General features: G+C 36.0%; 4 protein-coding genes across 6 annotated transcripts in view; 2 read left to right on the top strand and 2 right to left on the bottom strand.

Moving 5' to 3' along the window:
• The window catches only part of LOC125648908 (nucleolar protein 6-like), a 58,111-nt gene extending 53,634 nt beyond the window's left edge, over positions 1-4,477 (top strand). For both annotated transcript variants that reach the window (XM_056167007.1, XM_056167008.1), the window contains exons 21-23: positions 207-422; positions 1,147-1,248; positions 4,010-4,477. In XM_056167007.1, coding sequence (XP_056022982.1) covers positions 207-422; positions 1,147-1,248; positions 4,010-4,153 — 462 coding nt within the window. In that variant the 3' untranslated portion in view covers positions 4,154-4,477. The remainder of the gene's footprint in view (positions 1-206; positions 423-1,146; positions 1,249-4,009) is intronic.
• Positions 4,478-4,535: 58 nt separating this feature from the next.
• On the bottom strand, positions 4,536-12,871 carry LOC125648910 (cyclic AMP-responsive element-binding protein 3-like protein 3-B). 2 transcript variants are annotated; one of them, XM_048875951.2, is made up of 6 exons: positions 9,761-12,871; positions 8,256-8,861; positions 7,348-7,482; positions 6,728-6,855; positions 5,976-6,157; positions 4,536-5,800 (listed from the first exon to the last, which is right to left on the bottom strand). In XM_048875951.2, the coding sequence occupies exons 1-6, from the start codon at positions 9,857-9,859 to the stop codon at positions 5,487-5,489; spliced, it is 1,464 nt and encodes a 487-aa protein (XP_048731908.1). In that variant the 5' UTR covers positions 9,860-12,871; the 3' UTR covers positions 4,536-5,486. The 2 variants fall into 2 exon arrangements, with proteins under 2 accessions (XP_048731908.1, XP_048731907.1); XM_048875950.2 differs by lacking the exon at positions 9,761-12,871 and adding an exon at positions 9,142-9,547.
• On the bottom strand, positions 12,744-15,256 carry LOC125648912 (iron-sulfur cluster co-chaperone protein HscB-like). Its single transcript, XM_048875955.2, has 2 exons — positions 14,793-15,256; positions 12,744-13,288 (listed from the first exon to the last, which is right to left on the bottom strand). The coding sequence occupies exons 1-2, from the start codon at positions 15,246-15,248 to the stop codon at positions 12,905-12,907; spliced, it is 840 nt and encodes a 279-aa protein (XP_048731912.1). The 5' UTR covers positions 15,249-15,256; the 3' UTR covers positions 12,744-12,904.
• Positions 15,257-15,298: 42 nt separating this feature from the next.
• The window catches only part of LOC125648913 (U6 snRNA-associated Sm-like protein LSm6), an 8,166-nt gene continuing 5,161 nt past the window's right edge, over positions 15,299-18,303 (top strand). Inside the window, exons 1-2 of the mRNA XM_048875956.2 lie at positions 15,299-15,434; positions 17,188-17,280. Of these exons, the coding sequence (XP_048731913.1) occupies positions 17,190-17,280 (91 nt within the window). The 5' untranslated portion in view covers positions 15,299-15,434; positions 17,188-17,189. The remainder of the gene's footprint in view (positions 15,435-17,187; positions 17,281-18,303) is intronic.

The raw sequence follows: 18,303 nt of genomic DNA, 5'->3' as shown, positions 1-18,303 counted from the left end.
AACTTTAAAAATGCTGTTAATTCATATTGCTTGAGATTAATACATAAATCATATGACTCTTGTGATATCATATTGTCATGTCACATGTTGTCCATAGGAAATGGAGTAAAACTTTTCTGGAGTAATACTATTCTTGGAAAACTATTTACATGTATAATGCAATTGTAATTATGCGCTTTGTTTTGATCCTGAACGTTTCCCTGCAGCTGTTATTTCGGCCTCCATTAGAGATGTATGACCTCATCATCCACCTGTCATGGAAACAGTCACCACGACAACATGAATCTGTGGATCAGGAGAATAGCCAGCTTCCATCAAACGTCAGGAAGTATGTCAAGAAAGTGACGGAAATCGAGGACAGGCTACAACATTTTCCCGTGTATGACTATGATCCTCCGCGACTGTACTTGAATGAGTTAAAGGTGACAGAAATATTATTAATAATCTTACTACTACACATTGTGATTCTACTGAAAAACAAAATTATCATTTGAGAAACCCTGCAAGTAGTATACATTTAAAGTGATAAATTCATTCTGTTTGTTAATAAAACAAGTAAAAAGTACATGTACTTTGATAACCAATTCATAATTTGGTGTAAAGTGAGTGTAATTAAGATGGTTGTATAGAGTCCAATCTAATTAAATTAGATGTTAAATCCACTCGTAGACATGCATATGTATGCGAATATGGAAGTGGATCTAACATCTACTATTAATTAGATTGTATAGAGTCTTGAGTCATTTTTACAGACCCTTGGTTTAAATCAAGGTAATTGAGGATAACATCCATATGGTCTTCATTCAATATGTACATGTATATGGTTACACCCACAAATACATATAGATCTATATATTTAGAAAAATTTATAATATTTGTAATTTTTTTTTTCAAGAACTATGTTGTACATTATTATGCAAGTATCCTCATGCAGTGCAGATTTAAAATTGTCTATATCATGATACCAGGGGGTTCAAGTTTTATAAAGATTTCATACTTCCTTATGTTGAATCGCAGAGGCACGTGTCGTGTTAATAAGCACTCAGCTTGTTGTGTAGAGTCAAGATTCCGTCTCCACTGATTAAACATAGAATTAATATGTTTCTTGTGGAGCTTCATCATTCAGTGCATGTTTATGTATTACAGGCGATGTACAAGGACTTTGCTCTGTTTTTCTACGACAAATATGGAGGGAAGTACATAGCTGTATTGTGGAAACCTACAGCATTTACTGCAAAGGATTTCAAGGTCAGTAGCAAAGACTTCCAAGGTCATCAGTAGGTAGAGCTAAACAGAACATTACTGATAGTAGATTGAATACAATACTGAATACGGTTACTAAATGGTGGTTATTAACTGTGCTGATCTTTTTTCGTGACTGTCTATGATAAAGAATACAGCTCACTTTATTGTTAATGTTGATGATGAATAAGAGAGATCAACTTATCACCAATGTTTAGAGTAAACAACACGTCTTTTTATGTGGCTTTTGATAATAAATCATACAAGTGTGACGGTCAGACGGGTTCGATTGCTGGTAACTCGGTAGAGCATCTGACTGGAGATGCAGGGAGCCTGGGTTTGAATCCCAGTCTGGTCCGTTGCATTTTCTCCCATCCTGTTACACAAGTTAAAGCCAGGCCTTTTAATGCATACAGAAGCAACAATTTGATTTCAAAGTCAATAATTTACAATTAATTATTTTGACATGAAACAAGATAAACATAGATGCCAAGTGCACGACATATGATGACGTCACACAAATTGTGAATATTGAATGTTTACTAAATCGATCTAGTGCAAGGGTATGCCCTCAAAATTCTTTCATGTTAGTTCTATGGTATGGCAAAGCATATGGTGATCTGACGACATTAGCACAGCAATGGTGATATTGGATAGACCATTCTGATTATTGTCATACCAATAGTTTCAAATTTAGTGTATGCCCTTGTACTAAAGCCATTTGTTGATCTCGTTCATTTTCCTTTGTAGAAAGCATTGTATGACATTATAAACAAAACTAAGTGGTACATGTCACATGTAATCAATATTTACTACGCGATCATACTCAAAAAAGGCACCGGGGTAGTTTCCCAGATATATTATGCATTTTAATGATCTCATATTCTGCATTTTTAGCTCACCTGAACCGAAGGTTCAAGTGAGCTTTTCTGATCACATTTTGTCTGTCGTCCATCTGTCTGTCCGTCCGTAAACTTTTCACATTTTTGACTTCTTCCCCAGAACCAATGGGTCAATTTCAACCAAAGTTGGCACAAAGCATCCTTAAGTAAAGGGAATTCTAAATTGTTAAAATAAAGGGCCAGGCCACCTTCCAAGGGGAGATAATCAAGAAAAGGTAAAACTAGGGTAGGGTAATTAAAAAATCTTCTTCTCAAGAACCACTGGGCCAGAAAAGATGAAATTTATAGATAAGCTTTATTAGGTAGTGCAGATTCTAAATTATTTAAATCATGGCCCCCGGGGGTCGGATGGGGCCACAATAGGGCATCAAAGTTTTACATACAAATATATAGGAAAAATCTTCTTCTCAAGAACCACTGAGCCAGAAAAGCTGAGATTTATATGAAAGCTTTCTGATATAGTGCAGATTCTAAATTGTTAAAATCCTGGCCCCCGGGGGTCGGATGGGGCCACAAGGGGGGATCAAAGTTTTACATACAAATATATAGGAAAAATCTTTAAAAATCTTCGTTTCAAGAACCGCTGAGCCAGAAAAGCTGAGATTTATATGAAAGCTTCCTGATATAGTGCAGATTCTAAATTGTTAAAATCCTGGCCCCCGGGGGTCGGATGGGGCCACAATAGGGGATCAAAGTTTTACATACAAATATATAGGAAAAATCTTTAAAAATCTTCTTCTCAAGATAAGCCGAGATTTACATGAAAGCTTTCTGATAGAGTGCAAATTCAAGTTTGTTCAAATCATGGCACCCGAGGGTCAGATGGGGCCACAAGGGGGGATCAAAGTTTTACATACAAACATATAGGAAAATCTTTAAAAATCTTCCTCTCAAGAACCACTGAGCCAGAAAAGCTGAGATTTATATCAAAGCTTCCTGATATAATGCAAATTCAAGTTTGTTAAAATGATGGCCCCCGGGGGTAGGATGGGGCCACAAGAGGGATCAAAGTTTTACATACAAATATATAGGAAAAATCTTTAAAAATCTTCTTCTCAAGAACCACTGAGCCAGAAAAGCTGATATTTACATGAAAGCTTTCTGATATAGTGCAATTTCAAGTTTGTTCAAATCATGGCCCCTGGAGGTGGGATGGGGCCACAATAGGGGATCAAAGTTTTACATACAAATATATAGGGACATTCTTTAAAAATCTTCTTCTCAAGAACCACTGAGCCAGAAAAGCTGATATTTACATGAAAAGCTTCCTAACATAGAGCAGAGTTAAGTTTGTTCATATCATGGCCCCCTGTGGTAGGATGGGGCCACAATAGGGGATCAAAGTTTTACATACAAATATGTAGGAAAAATCTTTAAAAATCTTCTCAAGAACCACTGAGCCAGAAAAGCTGATATTTACATGAAACCTTTCTGATATAGTGCAGATTCAAGTTTGTTCAAATCATGGCCACTGGGGGTAGGATGGGGCCACAAGGGGGGATCAAAGTTTTACATACAAATATATAGGAAAAATCTTTAAATATCTTCTTCTCAAGAACCATTGGGCTAAAGTTCACATTTACATGAAATCTTTCCGACATAGTGTAGATTCAAGTTTTCAAAAACTATGGCCTCCAGGGGTAGGTTGGGGCCATAAAAAGGACTAAGGTTTTACATGCAAATATATATAAAGTCTTCTGCTATGGACCAAGGTGACTCAGGTGAGCGATGTGGCCCATGGGCCTCTTGTTTAATATCAGTATAATTATCTCATTTGCATAAAACTGCCTATACATTTTGTAAGTAGCTTTAACTTGCATGTGCAAACATTAAAGGTTGCTTTATCATGATATTATTTCTTGTAGGTGTCAAACTTGAATGGTAGGAAAGTGCAGCCCGAGGACGGCAACATTACTGTGGTTCCCAATGTGGAGGCCATTATTGACGATTTCAGAATTCTGGGGAGAGGCCTAGTGTCACACATACAGCACAATAAAAGAGATTCTTAGTCTCGGAATTCCGAGAAGAGGGCTAGTGTCATACATACAGCACAATAAGAGATTCTTAGTCTCGGAATTCCGAGAAGAGGGCTAGTGTCATACATACAGCACAATAAGAGATTTTTAGTCTCCGAATTCCGAGAAGAGGGCTAGTGTCGCACATACAGCACAATAAATAGCAATATGCTGTGTATACAATAACAGGAAATAATAAGAAATGTGTACCTTCTGACAACACGATAATGGAGTACCAATGAAGTCGTTCAACTTGACTCACTTTCAGCAAAGCAATTTGTAACATGTTATTCATCATTAAATGTTTACATCAACTCCGAGTTTCAATCTTTTTACACAAACAGCTACAGTCAAACAGCTAAAGGAAAAGCAAAAATGTTCAAAGAAAAATTTTATTCAAAAATTCAGAAATCAACAACAAAGTACATCAATCACGTAATGTAAAACAACAAGTCGTTCATTTTAAAACATTTCGACAAAATGGATTGAAAAATGTCTATCAAATAAATGGCTGAAAGAATGACCCATTTAACATGCATATCCTCTCACACTACACGATTATGTTCAGTATTGTTCCGATGTATTTTATATACAACAAAACTGCGATAAACGATGATCAACACTTCATCACATAAACATACAAACTATGATTCAAACTCATGAAATCAAGTTAAAAGTTCAGTAACTCTGCAGAAGAGTCAAGAAGATAAAATTGGAACTCTCAATTATTACCATGGTTACCATGCAGTAATATCATAGAGTTCAGTAACAAAAGATTAAAGGTCATTGTGGATGTACTGTTCTAGTGAAATTCACGTGTCGTGTTCAGACTGGAGACATTTCCGATTCTGATCAAGCCATGTTCAAATCCCAATGATCTACAGACATGTAGAGAGAGCCTGCAGTCCAATATTGCACAACACATTATACGTTTCGTGGGATACGAATTCTATACTCCAACGTGTTAATCATTAACATCTATATAAAACAATTCACACACTGTTAATTGATGTATAGCATAATTTAGATTCAGAGCTGATTGGTGTATCATGTTCAATGAAATTCTCTGAATATACTTTATGAGTATATTTACTGTACAGTGAAATTCTGGGAATGTACAGGTATGTGCTTGCAATCCATGTACAGTGTACTTATATTCTGAATAGTCAAAACAGGACTAATTAATAAATTCTGGTCGTTATATACAGTAAACCAAAATCGGAATTCTCAAGAAATTTCCTTCAGAAAAAATAAAATCTGTAATGTAATTTCCTTTAGCTGGCTATGATGAGTGTCAGAGTAAAACACAGACTTGGTTCACTAAATTTCACAGATCCTGTCTGTGTTGAGAATGTTCAGTTTTTGTAACATCTTGGGAGTCTTTGGTTTCTTTAGCTGTTGTGGTTTGTGTTGCGATGTTATCCATCGAGACATTCAGTGGTCCAACGTTTTCTGCAGATTCTATTAATTTGTTCACCATTTCCTCATCAACAGTTTCTACAACAACGTTGGGAGGGAGAGAAATGGCCGGAGTTTTGGGCGGCACTTCCCATGGGGGACCAGGTTTTATGGTCAGGCCGTAGGGGTCAGTATCAACCTCATGCATTTCTTCTGGAGTGTGAAGCAGACTTCTGGATTTTCCTAAAAACCAACATAGTCAGTGTTATGAAAGCTCTTCCACAATGTCTGGACAAGGGCATATTTTTAAAAGATGCATTTTCAACTATTTCAACCTGAATCTGAAGAATCCAGTATAGATGGGTCTCAAAAATGTTCTCTGACAACAGATTTGATTGTAAATAAACTTGTGCCTTACCTCGGATGGGTACAGATATTGGGTCTGATAGTTTGTCCCTCTTGATTCCGAATGGATCGATGTTTGGGACAATAAGGAAGGCGAAGGACATGACAAGCACCACCAGACAGGTACTAGCCTGGGGTTTACTGGTTTTAGACAGCACCAAGGCCTGGAGCTTCTTCAGCTGTTGTATCAAGTTCCTGAGGAAATCAAAATAAATTCTCTTCATATTTAACTCACAAATATTTCCATCACTTCTAAAACAAAATTGCACATTTTGAATAACATCTTTTTTTTAAAATAAGAGTTGCATGGCTAACTCGACTTACAATTATATACACTCAGTCTTTATGAATTCTATTTTTGCATAAATCTAGAAGTGGGTCAAATTACCTTAACACGTAAATAAGTTTTTTAATTAAACATGTGGAACAACTTGAATGTTTGCAAATATCATGTCTTCCTGATATATATTCAATTAAAGGCAAGATCGCAAATTGTATAAAGTTAGTAATAGCCCATCCTTCATTTTATTGACTATATTGTTCAGTATCGGGCATGTAGAAAATGTAGTGATATATAAATGCTATCAGTTCTCATTGTAATAGGAAGATAAAAACTGTGCATCAAAGAATAACTAATGAAATCAAACATCCAGTCTCCCTCCCAACATTTTGTGGTCAGTGAACCATTGTCCTGTGTACCAGTACTTGGTACTTATGACTGTGGTCAGTGAACCATTGTCCTGTGTATAAGTACTTGGTACTTACGAATTCTGTTTTTCCAGTGTGTCCACCTTCTTTTTTAAATGGCTGTTCTCAGTAGTGGACATTTTCACCCTCTTCTCCAGTCCTTCCACGTAATTCATCTTCCTCTTCCGACTCTCTTTGGCTGAAGCCTGAAAGAACAATGCCAGGAGTGTTAGAAAACGCATAAAAAAATCTTAAATGTACACTGAGAGTCACACATGCACTGACAAAACAGGGTTTTTAACTTGAATAACATTGTCTACAATTTATACATCACATATTTTGCATGTAGTTTTATTATGGATTCCAAATGTTCAAGTGAAATGCCTTGGATTCCTTAATTCATTTCATGTATTTCAGTGTTCATTCCACAGGCCATTATATTGCTTGGGTTCGATTTTAAAAGTAATTAGTAAATTCGAACCCAAGCAATGTAATGGCCTGTGGTTATTTCATGAGATGCATCTATCGCAAACTTCTCTTAACCTTAGCATTCCCCATTTAATCAATAATGTGTCATTTAGATAGTTATATAGGTCATCTCAAAACAAAAAAAACCCACCTTGCTGAATACAATGTACAAGGAATTTACAATTACAACCATGCATGAACAGAATGTGTCTATGAAAGGTCTTGCAGACCTTGTTCCTGATTTTTCTTCGGACAGCTTTCAAAACCCTCTCCTCCTCCTTGGTAAGGGGCATATTAGTCGGTAAAGTTACCCCCTCTCTCGACAATAATTCTACCTCCTCCTCTGTCAGCTGTAGCTCGGGGAACTAATTAAGAAACAACATGCATAATTATTATTAGAACTTAAATCTATATCAAAGTAAAAATTAACCGATTCCATTGGTAACTTTTGAACATTTAAATTAATTTCTTACCCATACATACTTTATCAAAAACAATGAAATATTTACAACACAGAAACCTTAGATATTAAAGGAAAATTTACTTGATTCAATTTTTATTTGGTAACTTTTTAACATTTCAAAATTAATTTCTTTCCCATACATGCTTTACATGGAATGAATCGATGGTCTGATAGCTGGTAAAATGTTGGTCTTATTGTTTTCCTAACCTGCATGTATCTAATCATACATCCGTTATACATGCACTTCTGGTTTACAGAACAGCTGTTACTAGTGATTGAGTTGCAAGTAACACAATTTACTAAAGCCAGAGAAAGCAATGTTTGTTTACTGTTACCCTACCAACCCAAATTTTTTTTTCAACAGATTAAAGTTATAAAAATTGGTCCAAACTATTAAACTATTAGCAAAACTGTTTTACCACTGTGTGACAATTTCATTCAGATAAAATAAGACATTGAATGTATCTCCCAACATAACACAAAGGGGCAGAATACATAGTGATATTAGAGTGCATGAACTGTTATTGAGAAAAATAATAAAAAACAAAAAATATTCCTACCTACTGACCCTATTTTGTATTGCCATGTAACAGCAGAGTTAAACTTTTTTTTTTGGTTTGGCCTTGGCAATCAATCCTACTTAACAGGGCAGGATTTAATTTGTACAGGACTCACCTTGGATGAGGATGAAACGCCGGACACATCCTTCATGGTGAATGGTAACGTGTCACTCTTACTGGAGCACACTTTGATGATTTTAGTTGTACTTGTAGAGCTGCCTGTGGATGTCTGAGTAGAACTGGTGATAGAATCATCCATTAAATCGGTGTCCATTACGTTGATTGTCACATCAGAGTCTTGAATTCCATCACCCAAAAAGTCTTGATCTTCCAGATATGCTGCAGCATCAATTGTGCTTATGTCAAAATTTTTAAAGTCAAAATTCTCCAGATTGAGGGGAGTAGTATCACCAAGGTTATCACTTAATTGAAATTCCATGTTATAATTTGATTGGCTGCGAGGTGACCCCGAGAGCGAGCTCTCCCTTGGACTGTTTTGTAAATTGTCTTCAGTCATCCTTTCTGGGGAATATGCTCCGCTACTTGATATTCCACTGTCACTTGTTGCACTCGGGGATTTTTGGGCATAATAATCGTGGTCATGCACTACATCTTGAGATTTTGTTCTAAGCTGTTCATGGTCTTCGAAAAATGCAGGAATATTTGATTCAATCAGAGCATTTTCCAAAATATCTGTTTCTGGTAAAAGACCTAGGTCAGACTGCAAAAGAATACAATATCAAATTAAATGACAATCTTAACGAAAATATCACAGCTCAGGAAATAAATTTAATCACCACTTCAATGCACTCATAATGACATACAAATAAAAGATCTGTATTTATAAATGATTTCTCGCACACATAAAATATTTTCTCATTTTATCCTTCTAATCTACGATAATATGGCCAGAGTATCAAAACATCTAAAAACATGCTTCGAGACGAGATGTATCCTGGTAACTGCGATTTGATTCTTTGAACTGTTAGTCGTGAACTCACTAAAATATCATCAGTAACATCCCAGTCACTATTCATAGCTACATTTTCTTGGTCACTCTCACATGCTGACCAGTTCTCATCACTGTCGCTCGATGTCAATAGCGCATTCAAGTTCTGTTCTGTTATTTCCCCGCCACTCTCATCCATTGTATTTATGCTGCTCTCAGCAGATTTTCTAGCAGGATGTGAAGTATTTTCTTTTAAAAGTTCTTCCAAAAACTGTTCAAGGCCATCAGTTTCACTTTGTGGTGCGATCAGTACATCAGTTAGACACGTATGAAGTAAAGCCATGTCACCCCTACAACAGCTTGTGTGCTACTGACTGGATGGCAGTGTGGGTATGACTCATAACCTGTTCGTGGCCAAATGTGTTTGTTTACTATTGGCTCAACTGATGAGGGATTCCCTCAAGGATGATGCAAGCTAGAAATTTTCTGTCTCGTTACAACTACTCACTGCGAGCTATCAACATATCGAGGTTATACTTCCGCGATCAGATGTTAGATATCTAGATCTACTCTAGTATTGATCGATACTGTACATTTGAAATGCCAGTTAAGCAATTTACGTTTTGCAACCACACAATACTTGTGACATATCAATGAAATAATTTACTTACAAAGTCGATGGTCTGTATATCTGGTAAATCGCTTTTTAGAATTCCGTTTGATTTGTCGAACAGCAAATCTAAGACATCGGGGTCACTTTCAACAGCCATCTTTGTTGACAGGTATTTTTCTATTTTTAATCATTAACACGTCTCGTATAAAACCGTGTAGATTTCTCCGTCACACCAAGCCACGTCACCAAGTGAAATATTGGCAACACCACCTCCACGTGTTCCCAGTCCTCAGTCTGAACCACAGTGAAGCTGTGTTGTTTACTGTTTGTTTACAATGTCGTCAGGTTTTTCCAAGATGATCACTTCTGTTCAAAAATGGGTAGTTTTCACCCCAAATACTTCAAACGTCAGAGAATTTGAGATAAAAACTCAGTTGAAGACCTCGGGAAATGGTGCCAAGGCCGTAAAATTAAAATAGGATTCCTAATTTCGTCATTGAATAGGCACTAAAAATAACCTTACAACACTTTTGATATGACGTGGAACCGGAAGTGAAACATCCCTGCGGGTTTTACTAATTAACAAAGAAGGAAAGAGAGGGCTAAATAAAGGATATTGTGAAAAAATGTATTTCCTTGATTGTATTTATAATAATTTCGATTTATTATAAATGATAACAAGTATAACCTCTCTCTCTCTCTCTCTCTCTCTCTCTCTCTCTCTCTCATATGTATCTAACAACAACTTTTGTTTTAACTATATATATGTGTTCCTCTGTGATATTGTCTGGTATTTATATTGTATATGTGCCTATTCCTAAATAAATAAACTAGAAACTCTCTCAAACAATCTTTCTCTCTCTCTCTTTCATTTCAAAAAATTATATTGATTAAAATTCCACACTGAATAAATTACACCAAACATGAATAGGGTACTTGTGAACTTTGAAAAGAAAAAATCAAAGGAATGAGTTTTTATGTGCACCACAGATAAAAAGAAATCCATAAAATTCTTTAATCAAACATGAGAGGAAATAAAAAAGAACATTATCAAAAGAAACATCCCTTGTAACACTGTACAATCATAATCATTTATCAGATATCATCAGGGCTCAAAATTAACATATGCCCGTCAGTCTGTGACTGGTTAAAAGTCTGGCATACTGACTAACATTTGTTTTAGTCAGTCTGATGGGACTGGTTAATTTTCTAAAGCATCATTTTGGAAAATATACTTGAGACATACAATCAAGAATATCAAAAGCCCGTACAGCCTTTCACAGACTTCAGTCACTCTGGAAGACACAAAACTTCAGCATAAACACCAAGCTGAAGTTGTTTAACAGCAACGTGAAATCAGTCCTCCTTTACAGCTCGGAATGCTGGAGAATAATACAGAGCGACATACAGAGGATAGAGGCATTCCATAACAGCTGCCTCAGAAAAATTCATCGAATATACTGGCCTAACAAAATAACAAACAAGAACTTGTTCAATATTAGCAAATGTAATAGTATCTCAACACAGATAAAACAGTGGCGCTTTAGATGGCTAGGTCATGTTCTGAGAATGCCCAGTGAGAAGATTCCAAAAACTGCCTTGCACTGGACACCACCAGGGAAACGAAAGGCAGGTAGACCTCGAACTACCTGGAGGAGAACCATCCAAGCGGAACTTCAAGAGGAAGGTTACACCTGGGGGCAGGCTCAGCACTTGGCAAAGGACAGGGACAAATGGAGGAAGCTTGTTGGTGCCTTATGTCCCACCGGGGATGAAGAGGATAAGTAAGTAAGTAACTTGTGAAATTTTATACACAGATTTGGCATGCTTTGATCTGTAGATATCAGACGAATCTGATTTGTAAATACATGTATAAATCCCACATTTAAGTGTATTATAATATTGTCTGAGGCATATTGAGTTAAAATTTCATTTTAAAAACATTAACGAAATATGTTTAATTATTTCTGGAAAACTCTGTTGGACTGATAAATTTTTCTGCGGACTGGTTGAAATCATACCCCATCAGTCCAGCTGGACTGGTGACATAAAAAGCTTCAAGCCCAGGTGATCATAGGCTGATGACTTAATGACCCATCCAGTGACCTTCACCTAGTTTCACAATTATGTTTGAATTCTTAAAATTCCATGAGAATATGACAAAATTTATTCCAGTGACCTTGACCTTTACCAACTATCTGGGAATAACATTGCGTCATCTGCATAAAGTGTAACAAATAACATTAAATAAACATTTGAATAAGCGATGATTAACCTTGAAAATTGTAGGTTCTGAAACTTATAATGGAGATCGAGCAAGCATGCAAATTAGTTTAAATTTGATTAATGAACTCCATTTTGTCATAATCCTCCAAACAAGAATATGAAGAGTTTCACTTCAGTGGCCTTGACCTTTAACCTCTGACCTTAAAATTTTGTAAATCATGTTTAATTCATTTCTGAACCTTTCCATGGAGAGCAAGCATGAAAAGCTTGATGACCAACCCCATGTGGTCTGAATCCTCCAAATAAAGATAGTATTAAGAAATTCACTTCTGATCAGTGGCTTTGAACTTTAACCCCTGAACTTGAAAATTTGCAGGTTTTGATGACTCATCATGGAGAGCAGGCATACAAAGTTTGATTACTATGCAAAGTTTAATGCCCTTTTAGTGCTATTATACTGTTTTCATTAAATCTTGTCAACAAGATTAATTTATACAAATATTAAATGCACACCAACATGTGATTCGATCTTGATAAGAATTGAAGATTTTGCAAGAATTTTTTTAAAGATCTATAATTTTAACAAATTTGAATCTACCCTAGGCTATATGATGATAACATATGCTTAATAAGTAATTTAACCTCTTTAAGATTTTTTGAAAATAATTTCAATACACTTTCTATCTCTATGGTGACCACATCATGATGCGAACAAATGTTAACTATAATATACACTTGAAAGTAACTTTTTCTTTAAAATCTCCTGTTGTGTCCCCATGTGTACTGGTTTAAACAAATTATAATGAAAGCCAATAAAATATTGGTTCAGCTTTATATCCTAACCACACATTACATGAGGAATATTTGTCTATCAGTTCGACAATTGTACCCTTGTTTGTTCTTTAAAAGAATTTTTATATTCCCTTGAAAAATTAAAAAAAAACCTGTTCTGACTAATACTGAATCAGTACACGAACTAATGAGCACCAAAGTGTTTCTGATGAATACCTATTATTTTATCATTAATGTTTGCAAAATACTTCAGTTTAATAGTCCACTCCTTAGCTCTGTCGATGTTATCACTGCTGAAAGCTTTAGATATTTCTGACACACAGTTCTTTGTGTTCGTATCATTCGACATTTGAATTGGCTGAAGAGAGTCCGGAGTGTCAGCGTCCATGATTTCCTCGTTAATCTCCATGATCTCCATCAGGAACTCTTGGTCAACACCCGTGTTTTCCTCCTCTATCGGATCTCCCCGCCTCTCGAGGAGGTACTGAGCTCGGGGAAGGGGCCTCAGGAGGGTGAAGTAAGCTTTGTTGACATAAGACGACTGTTCCTCCGCGATCTGTTTCTCTCTCTGCATTCATAAAATATATTGACTTAGATATATATATATACCTATTTAAGCAATAATGGAATTAAATGTAGAGTTGAAGTTCAAATCAGCAAACAACAAAGAAAAGGCTAATGGGCAACAATGCTCATCTGAATGACCTTGTATTAATTACTAAGAAGTTTAGGACTGATAAAATTTTATTGTGACTGAGCCTGCCCTGGATCCAGAATGAAGAAATTCGGATGTAAACTAAATGATGAGGATGATAATATAAAATTTAAACCCCAATTGTACCCCAGCTTGGCCTTGGGTGTCATGGTCTGAGTTTATGAAAATAATGAAATTTTGAAGTATCAACATTATGTGCATGATCAGCTATACACTACATGAGGATGGATGATTTGATAATGTACTTTTGATTTTTAAATTTTAGGGGGGTGACTCTCTAACTATATGCTGTGCTAAACTTTAAGCCCCTAGGCTAACTTCATGCCCACAGGCAATTGCATCGCTTGGGGTCGAATTTATATATAAGCGATGCAATTGCCTGTGTTCATGCCCATAAACTTAATTGTGCTCTCTGGCAAGCATTGGATCACAGGGACTAAACCCGTTTTGGGCCCGAACTCTGTGATACCATAAATATAGATCTATATTTAGGGTATCACAGAGTTTGGGCCCAAAACGGGCTTAGCCCCTGTGCATTGGATGTATTATTACGGTTTGAACAAATTTGAATCTATATGATGTGTGTGTAACTATCTAACTGTATTTTAATGACAATGAACTTTGACTGTTATCATGTTTGCAATCTAGCATACAAAACAAAATAATCTGAAATTTAGGTGATGTCCTGACAAGATCAGGAGAGTTGACATATGATTCCAGTATCTAAACCAGTGACTCACTGAATCCGATTTAGGACTCACTGCACGAGGACTGAGTGCAATTTGTTGATGAAATTAAATATGATGTATTGTTTTGTCTGTCATCAAATTCACAATGATAATACAGTGATCTTGATTGATGTCATTTTATTTGCTTTATTTACTCATTACTATTGTGAATAAATCACTCTATTTAACGTATTCTGATGATTATGACATTATAGAATGTCAGTATTTTAAAGTTCTCATATTACAAATGTAGATTTCTATAATGCTAGATTATCTTTAGCTTTTTGCTTATCCTTCTATTATACTACACACAAGTTTGCTCAGATTGTGTCAAAACCCTGGGTCAATTCGTTTCCCATCTCCACAAATGGTCCAGGATATCGCCAGTATATCTACAGCTTCTACTTGCCATTTGAGAAGTAGGTGAAAGAGATCTGCTGGAGATCTTTGAACTGTAAATTACCAAATTATGATCACTGACTTGAGTAGCTCCCCATCTGACCAAACTCCAGGGTGTATTTGTTTGGTCGGATGGAGAGCTGTGTTCAAGTTAGCAAATGTTACACAAATCCAATAGCCCACAACATGCAATACCTCTAGCATTAAGCATATGTTTGACATATTCTTACCTCAGTTTTCAGGCTGTACTTGTCTGGGTGAAGTAGTGTCTGTAAATCTCGATATCTTTGGGCTAATGCTTTGGTATCAATATCAAAGGATTCAGGAAATCCCATAAGTTCGAAGAAATCCAACCCTTTCACCTCCTGCACCACACCACATTTACAAAAGAAAACTTCGTCCTTTGTATCAACATCATTCCCACACTTCCAACATGTCCTGTTTGCTTTTGTTGAAAAATTAGTCTTCTGGAGATCATTCGGAGATAAAGTGAAAGTTGTGAGTCCGGGGAAAAGGAAAGTAGAAATCATTGGCGACTGAAATGATTTATCAGATGATTTTTTCCTCGAAATTTCATCTAACCGAGCAGGTTGTTTACGGTGTGAATAAAATTGCGTTAATGCTGGTAAGAATCTGGCGCGCAGATTTCCTCCAAGATGTGAACATGGTCTGAAGGGCGCAGCCATTTTTAGTTCTTTCGAGCTTCCTCTAGAGTTATTTTTGTTATCCCAGGCTATATTTCCGAGGCGCTCCGATGTTACTTTCGAAATCTGAACGACACTGAAAAGAAAACCTGTGTGCTGTGTTTTACAAAGAAAATCGAATTATTTTACATTTTATAGGTCCATGACGTGTACAAACAACAGATACAGGTAAACTAGATAGACAACAAACGTGCACACACTATCCGTGATCGAAAAACACGTAGCTTAGAGTGTTACACGCACCAGTCACCTGCAAGACTGCATCTACACAATTTATTTTTTAATTTGACTGATTTAAGGACGAATAGTGCATCGTCATAATGACTGTCTTCCTTTTTTGATCTACGTTTGACTGATTAATTGTCATAATGGTTGTCTTTCTTTTTGAAACTTGAATGAAAATAAAATGCCAGCTGCCATAACATGATCCTGGAGCCTGCCCTGGTGTAGTCAGTCCTTTTGAGAATCAGTCCCGTAGCATAAGTCCCAATCAATGGAATTTAGACTTGTAGTGAGTCATTATGGGATTAAGTCTCATAGTATGACTCTCGAAGGAATCAAGACATGTAGTGAGTCCCATTGTATGAGTCCTGTAGTGTGAGTTGCAATGGGACTCGGTTTCAGTGCGAGTCCTAAAATTTGGTCCCATAATGCAAATCTCAATGGGATTCGTTTCCATAGTGTTAATTTCAAATACCAGGACTTCGGTGCCATAATGTATTAATACCATTAGGATTTCGTTCCATATTTCAAGTCTGGATGGAATTATAAGTCCCAGAGTATAAAGATCCCTAAGGGATTCAGTCCTGTAGTACAAGTCCTTGGGATTTAGTCCTGTAGTGAGAGTCCCTAAGGCATTTAGTCCCATAGTGTGAGTGCTGGTGGGATTTAGTCTTGTAGTGTAAGTGCTGGTGGGATTTAGTCCTGTAGTATTAGTGCTGGTGAGTAGGGCTGTCACGGTTCCAAAAAAATTTCGGGTCGGGTCAGTTCTAATTTTTTTTACTTCAGGTTTTGGCATTTCGGTTTGGGTCTATATAACTATTTTAAAAATCTAATATACAGTTAAAATAAAAAACCTTTATTGTAGTTTGTCACAATAATTACTCGGGGATGTGGACTGAGGTTTAGACTCAACATCCATATTACTAGAAACAGCATTGTCATTTCTACTCGTTTCCATCCATATACTTTCAATGTTTTGTCATTGACGATGTTGCTCCTGTGGTGTATTTTCAATGCGTCTGATATATCTTACATATACTGTCGTTATTTACAGTTTTGTCCACAATGCCATCACTTAACAAAATACAGCCACCTTTGAGGATTTTGATGACATATAATGATTCTATTATAAAAACCAAATCCGAACCGAAATACGGAAAAATGGAACCGAACCCAACCTGAACAACAAGAACCGCGGTTTTCAGTTATTTCGGGTACCCGTTGCACCCCTACTGGTGAAATTTAATCTTGTAATTGCAAGTTCCTAAGGGATTTAGTCATGTAGTGTGAGTACTAGTAAGATTAGTATTGCAGTGTGAGTACTGGTGGGATTTAGTCCTGGAGTGTGAGTGCTGGTGGGATTTAGTCCTGTAATGCGAGTGCTGGTGGGATTTAGTCCCATTGTGTGAGTGCTGGTGGGATTCTGTCCTGTATAATGTTAGCTTTAATGGGAGTTAGTCCCAATCCGTAGTGTAAATCTTCAAGAGATTTAGTACTGTAGAATGTGTCCCTTTGGGATTTAGTACCATAGGGAGTTCTTGTGGGAATACTCTGGGATTCAATTCGGATGAAATTCAATATTATATACATGTATACAACCAAGAGATTTCATTATTACATGTATCAAAGATGTGCATATCTAGTGTGTTGTGTGCATGTGAAATTTAATTTTGATATTTATTAATCATTTATTTTGTAGTTATGAGTAGAAAGCAAACACCGAGTGAGTTTCTGAAGCAAATTATTGGACGTCCAGTAGTGGTCAAGTTAAACTCGGGCGTGGACTACAGAGGTACTGTATCTACCAATAAACAAACTTAGTACTGTATAGAAGTCTTATTCAAGTCTACCAATAAACAAACTTAGTACAGCAGACCCAATCTCTACCCAGAGTTATCGTTCCCGCTACGCTCCACTAATACCTTTGAAAATGTCTAAAAAGTTATATCAAAATGTACAAAAACTAACTTAGCATATCGAACTGTAATGATAATATCTGAGCAAATCAAACACTTCTCTGAATTTTTTAAAATCAGAAGATGGTAAATATGTGACACCTGAGCAAATTAGAAGGTTTATATAAATATTCATTCATTCAATAATACTAGTATAATCATGGAATTCATTGTTTTTGTGAACCTACTTCAAGATTTTAAGCATAAAACTTAAACTTATAAAATTATTTTCCATGATGCTATAGGTATAGGTAAGTTTTGCCAAGAATCTTGACATTTAGACGTTGACAGAGGTGTTGTAGCGCAGCGTAATACGCCCTCTGGTGAGAGATTGCAGCACACCATGGTTGAAAAATTCACGATATTTTTATGTCATTTTGATTTTTTTCAAAATATTCGCTTAAATCCAGTTTTGATAAGAATTTTATAAAATTGATACCAATGAACTCTTAAAAGGTCTTTTATAATTTCTTTTTCCTTCCTATTGAAGAAGGTTGATAATCTGAAAACAGACAAATAAATATTTACTAACTTAACTGATATTTCTTTTGATTCTGTTTTATGTTTACTACAAAATATTTTTATTTATAAATCATATAAAGCAGATCAGAAATGAATATTTTGAAAATTAATCATATCCAAGATGTTAGTACATGTAATAGGTACTTTTTGTCCTTTGTGTATGTGGCTCATGTAGTGCGGGTGAGAATTTTCATTTTTGAAAATGCTAATTTGCTCCAGGAAGTATACCGGTATAAAGTGTTGGGTTCATAGTACCCCCATGTATTTTCAAAACTGAAATTTATCTCTTAAATAACTGGAAAATATGATAAATGGTGATGCAAATGAATAGTGATTTA

The sequence above is a fragment of the Ostrea edulis genome, chromosome 5, assembly GCF_947568905.1.
Source record: "Ostrea edulis chromosome 5, xbOstEdul1.1, whole genome shotgun sequence".
NCBI classification, from domain to species: domain Eukaryota; kingdom Metazoa; phylum Mollusca; class Bivalvia; order Ostreida; family Ostreidae; genus Ostrea; species Ostrea edulis.
Note: the sequence above shows the minus strand (reverse complement) of the source record. Positions and strands in the feature narration are given on the sequence as shown.

What these genes read in the sequence shown, in the direction of transcription:
- LOC125648912 (XM_048875955.2), bottom strand. Translation starts at nt 15,248, where the DNA reads ATGGCTGCGCCCTTCAGACCATGTTCACATCTTGGAGGAAATCTGCGC. An exon ending in AGTACAGCCTGAAAACTGAG is followed by an intron (nt 13,289 to 14,792) that starts GTAAGAATATGT and finishes TTATGAATGCAG; the next exon opens with AGAGAGAAACAGATCGCGGA.
- LOC125648910 (XM_048875950.2), bottom strand. Translation starts at nt 9,432, where the DNA reads ATGGCTTTACTTCATACGTGTCTAACTGATGTACTGATCGCACCACAA. An exon ending in ATGTTACTGATGATATTTTA is followed by an intron (nt 8,862 to 9,141) that starts GTGAGTTCACGA and finishes ATTCTTTTGCAG; the next exon opens with TCTGACCTAGGTCTTTTACC. An exon ending in GCGTTTCATCCTCATCCAAG is followed by an intron (nt 7,483 to 8,255) that starts GTGAGTCCTGTA and finishes TTTCTTAATTAG; the next exon opens with TTCCCCGAGCTACAGCTGAC.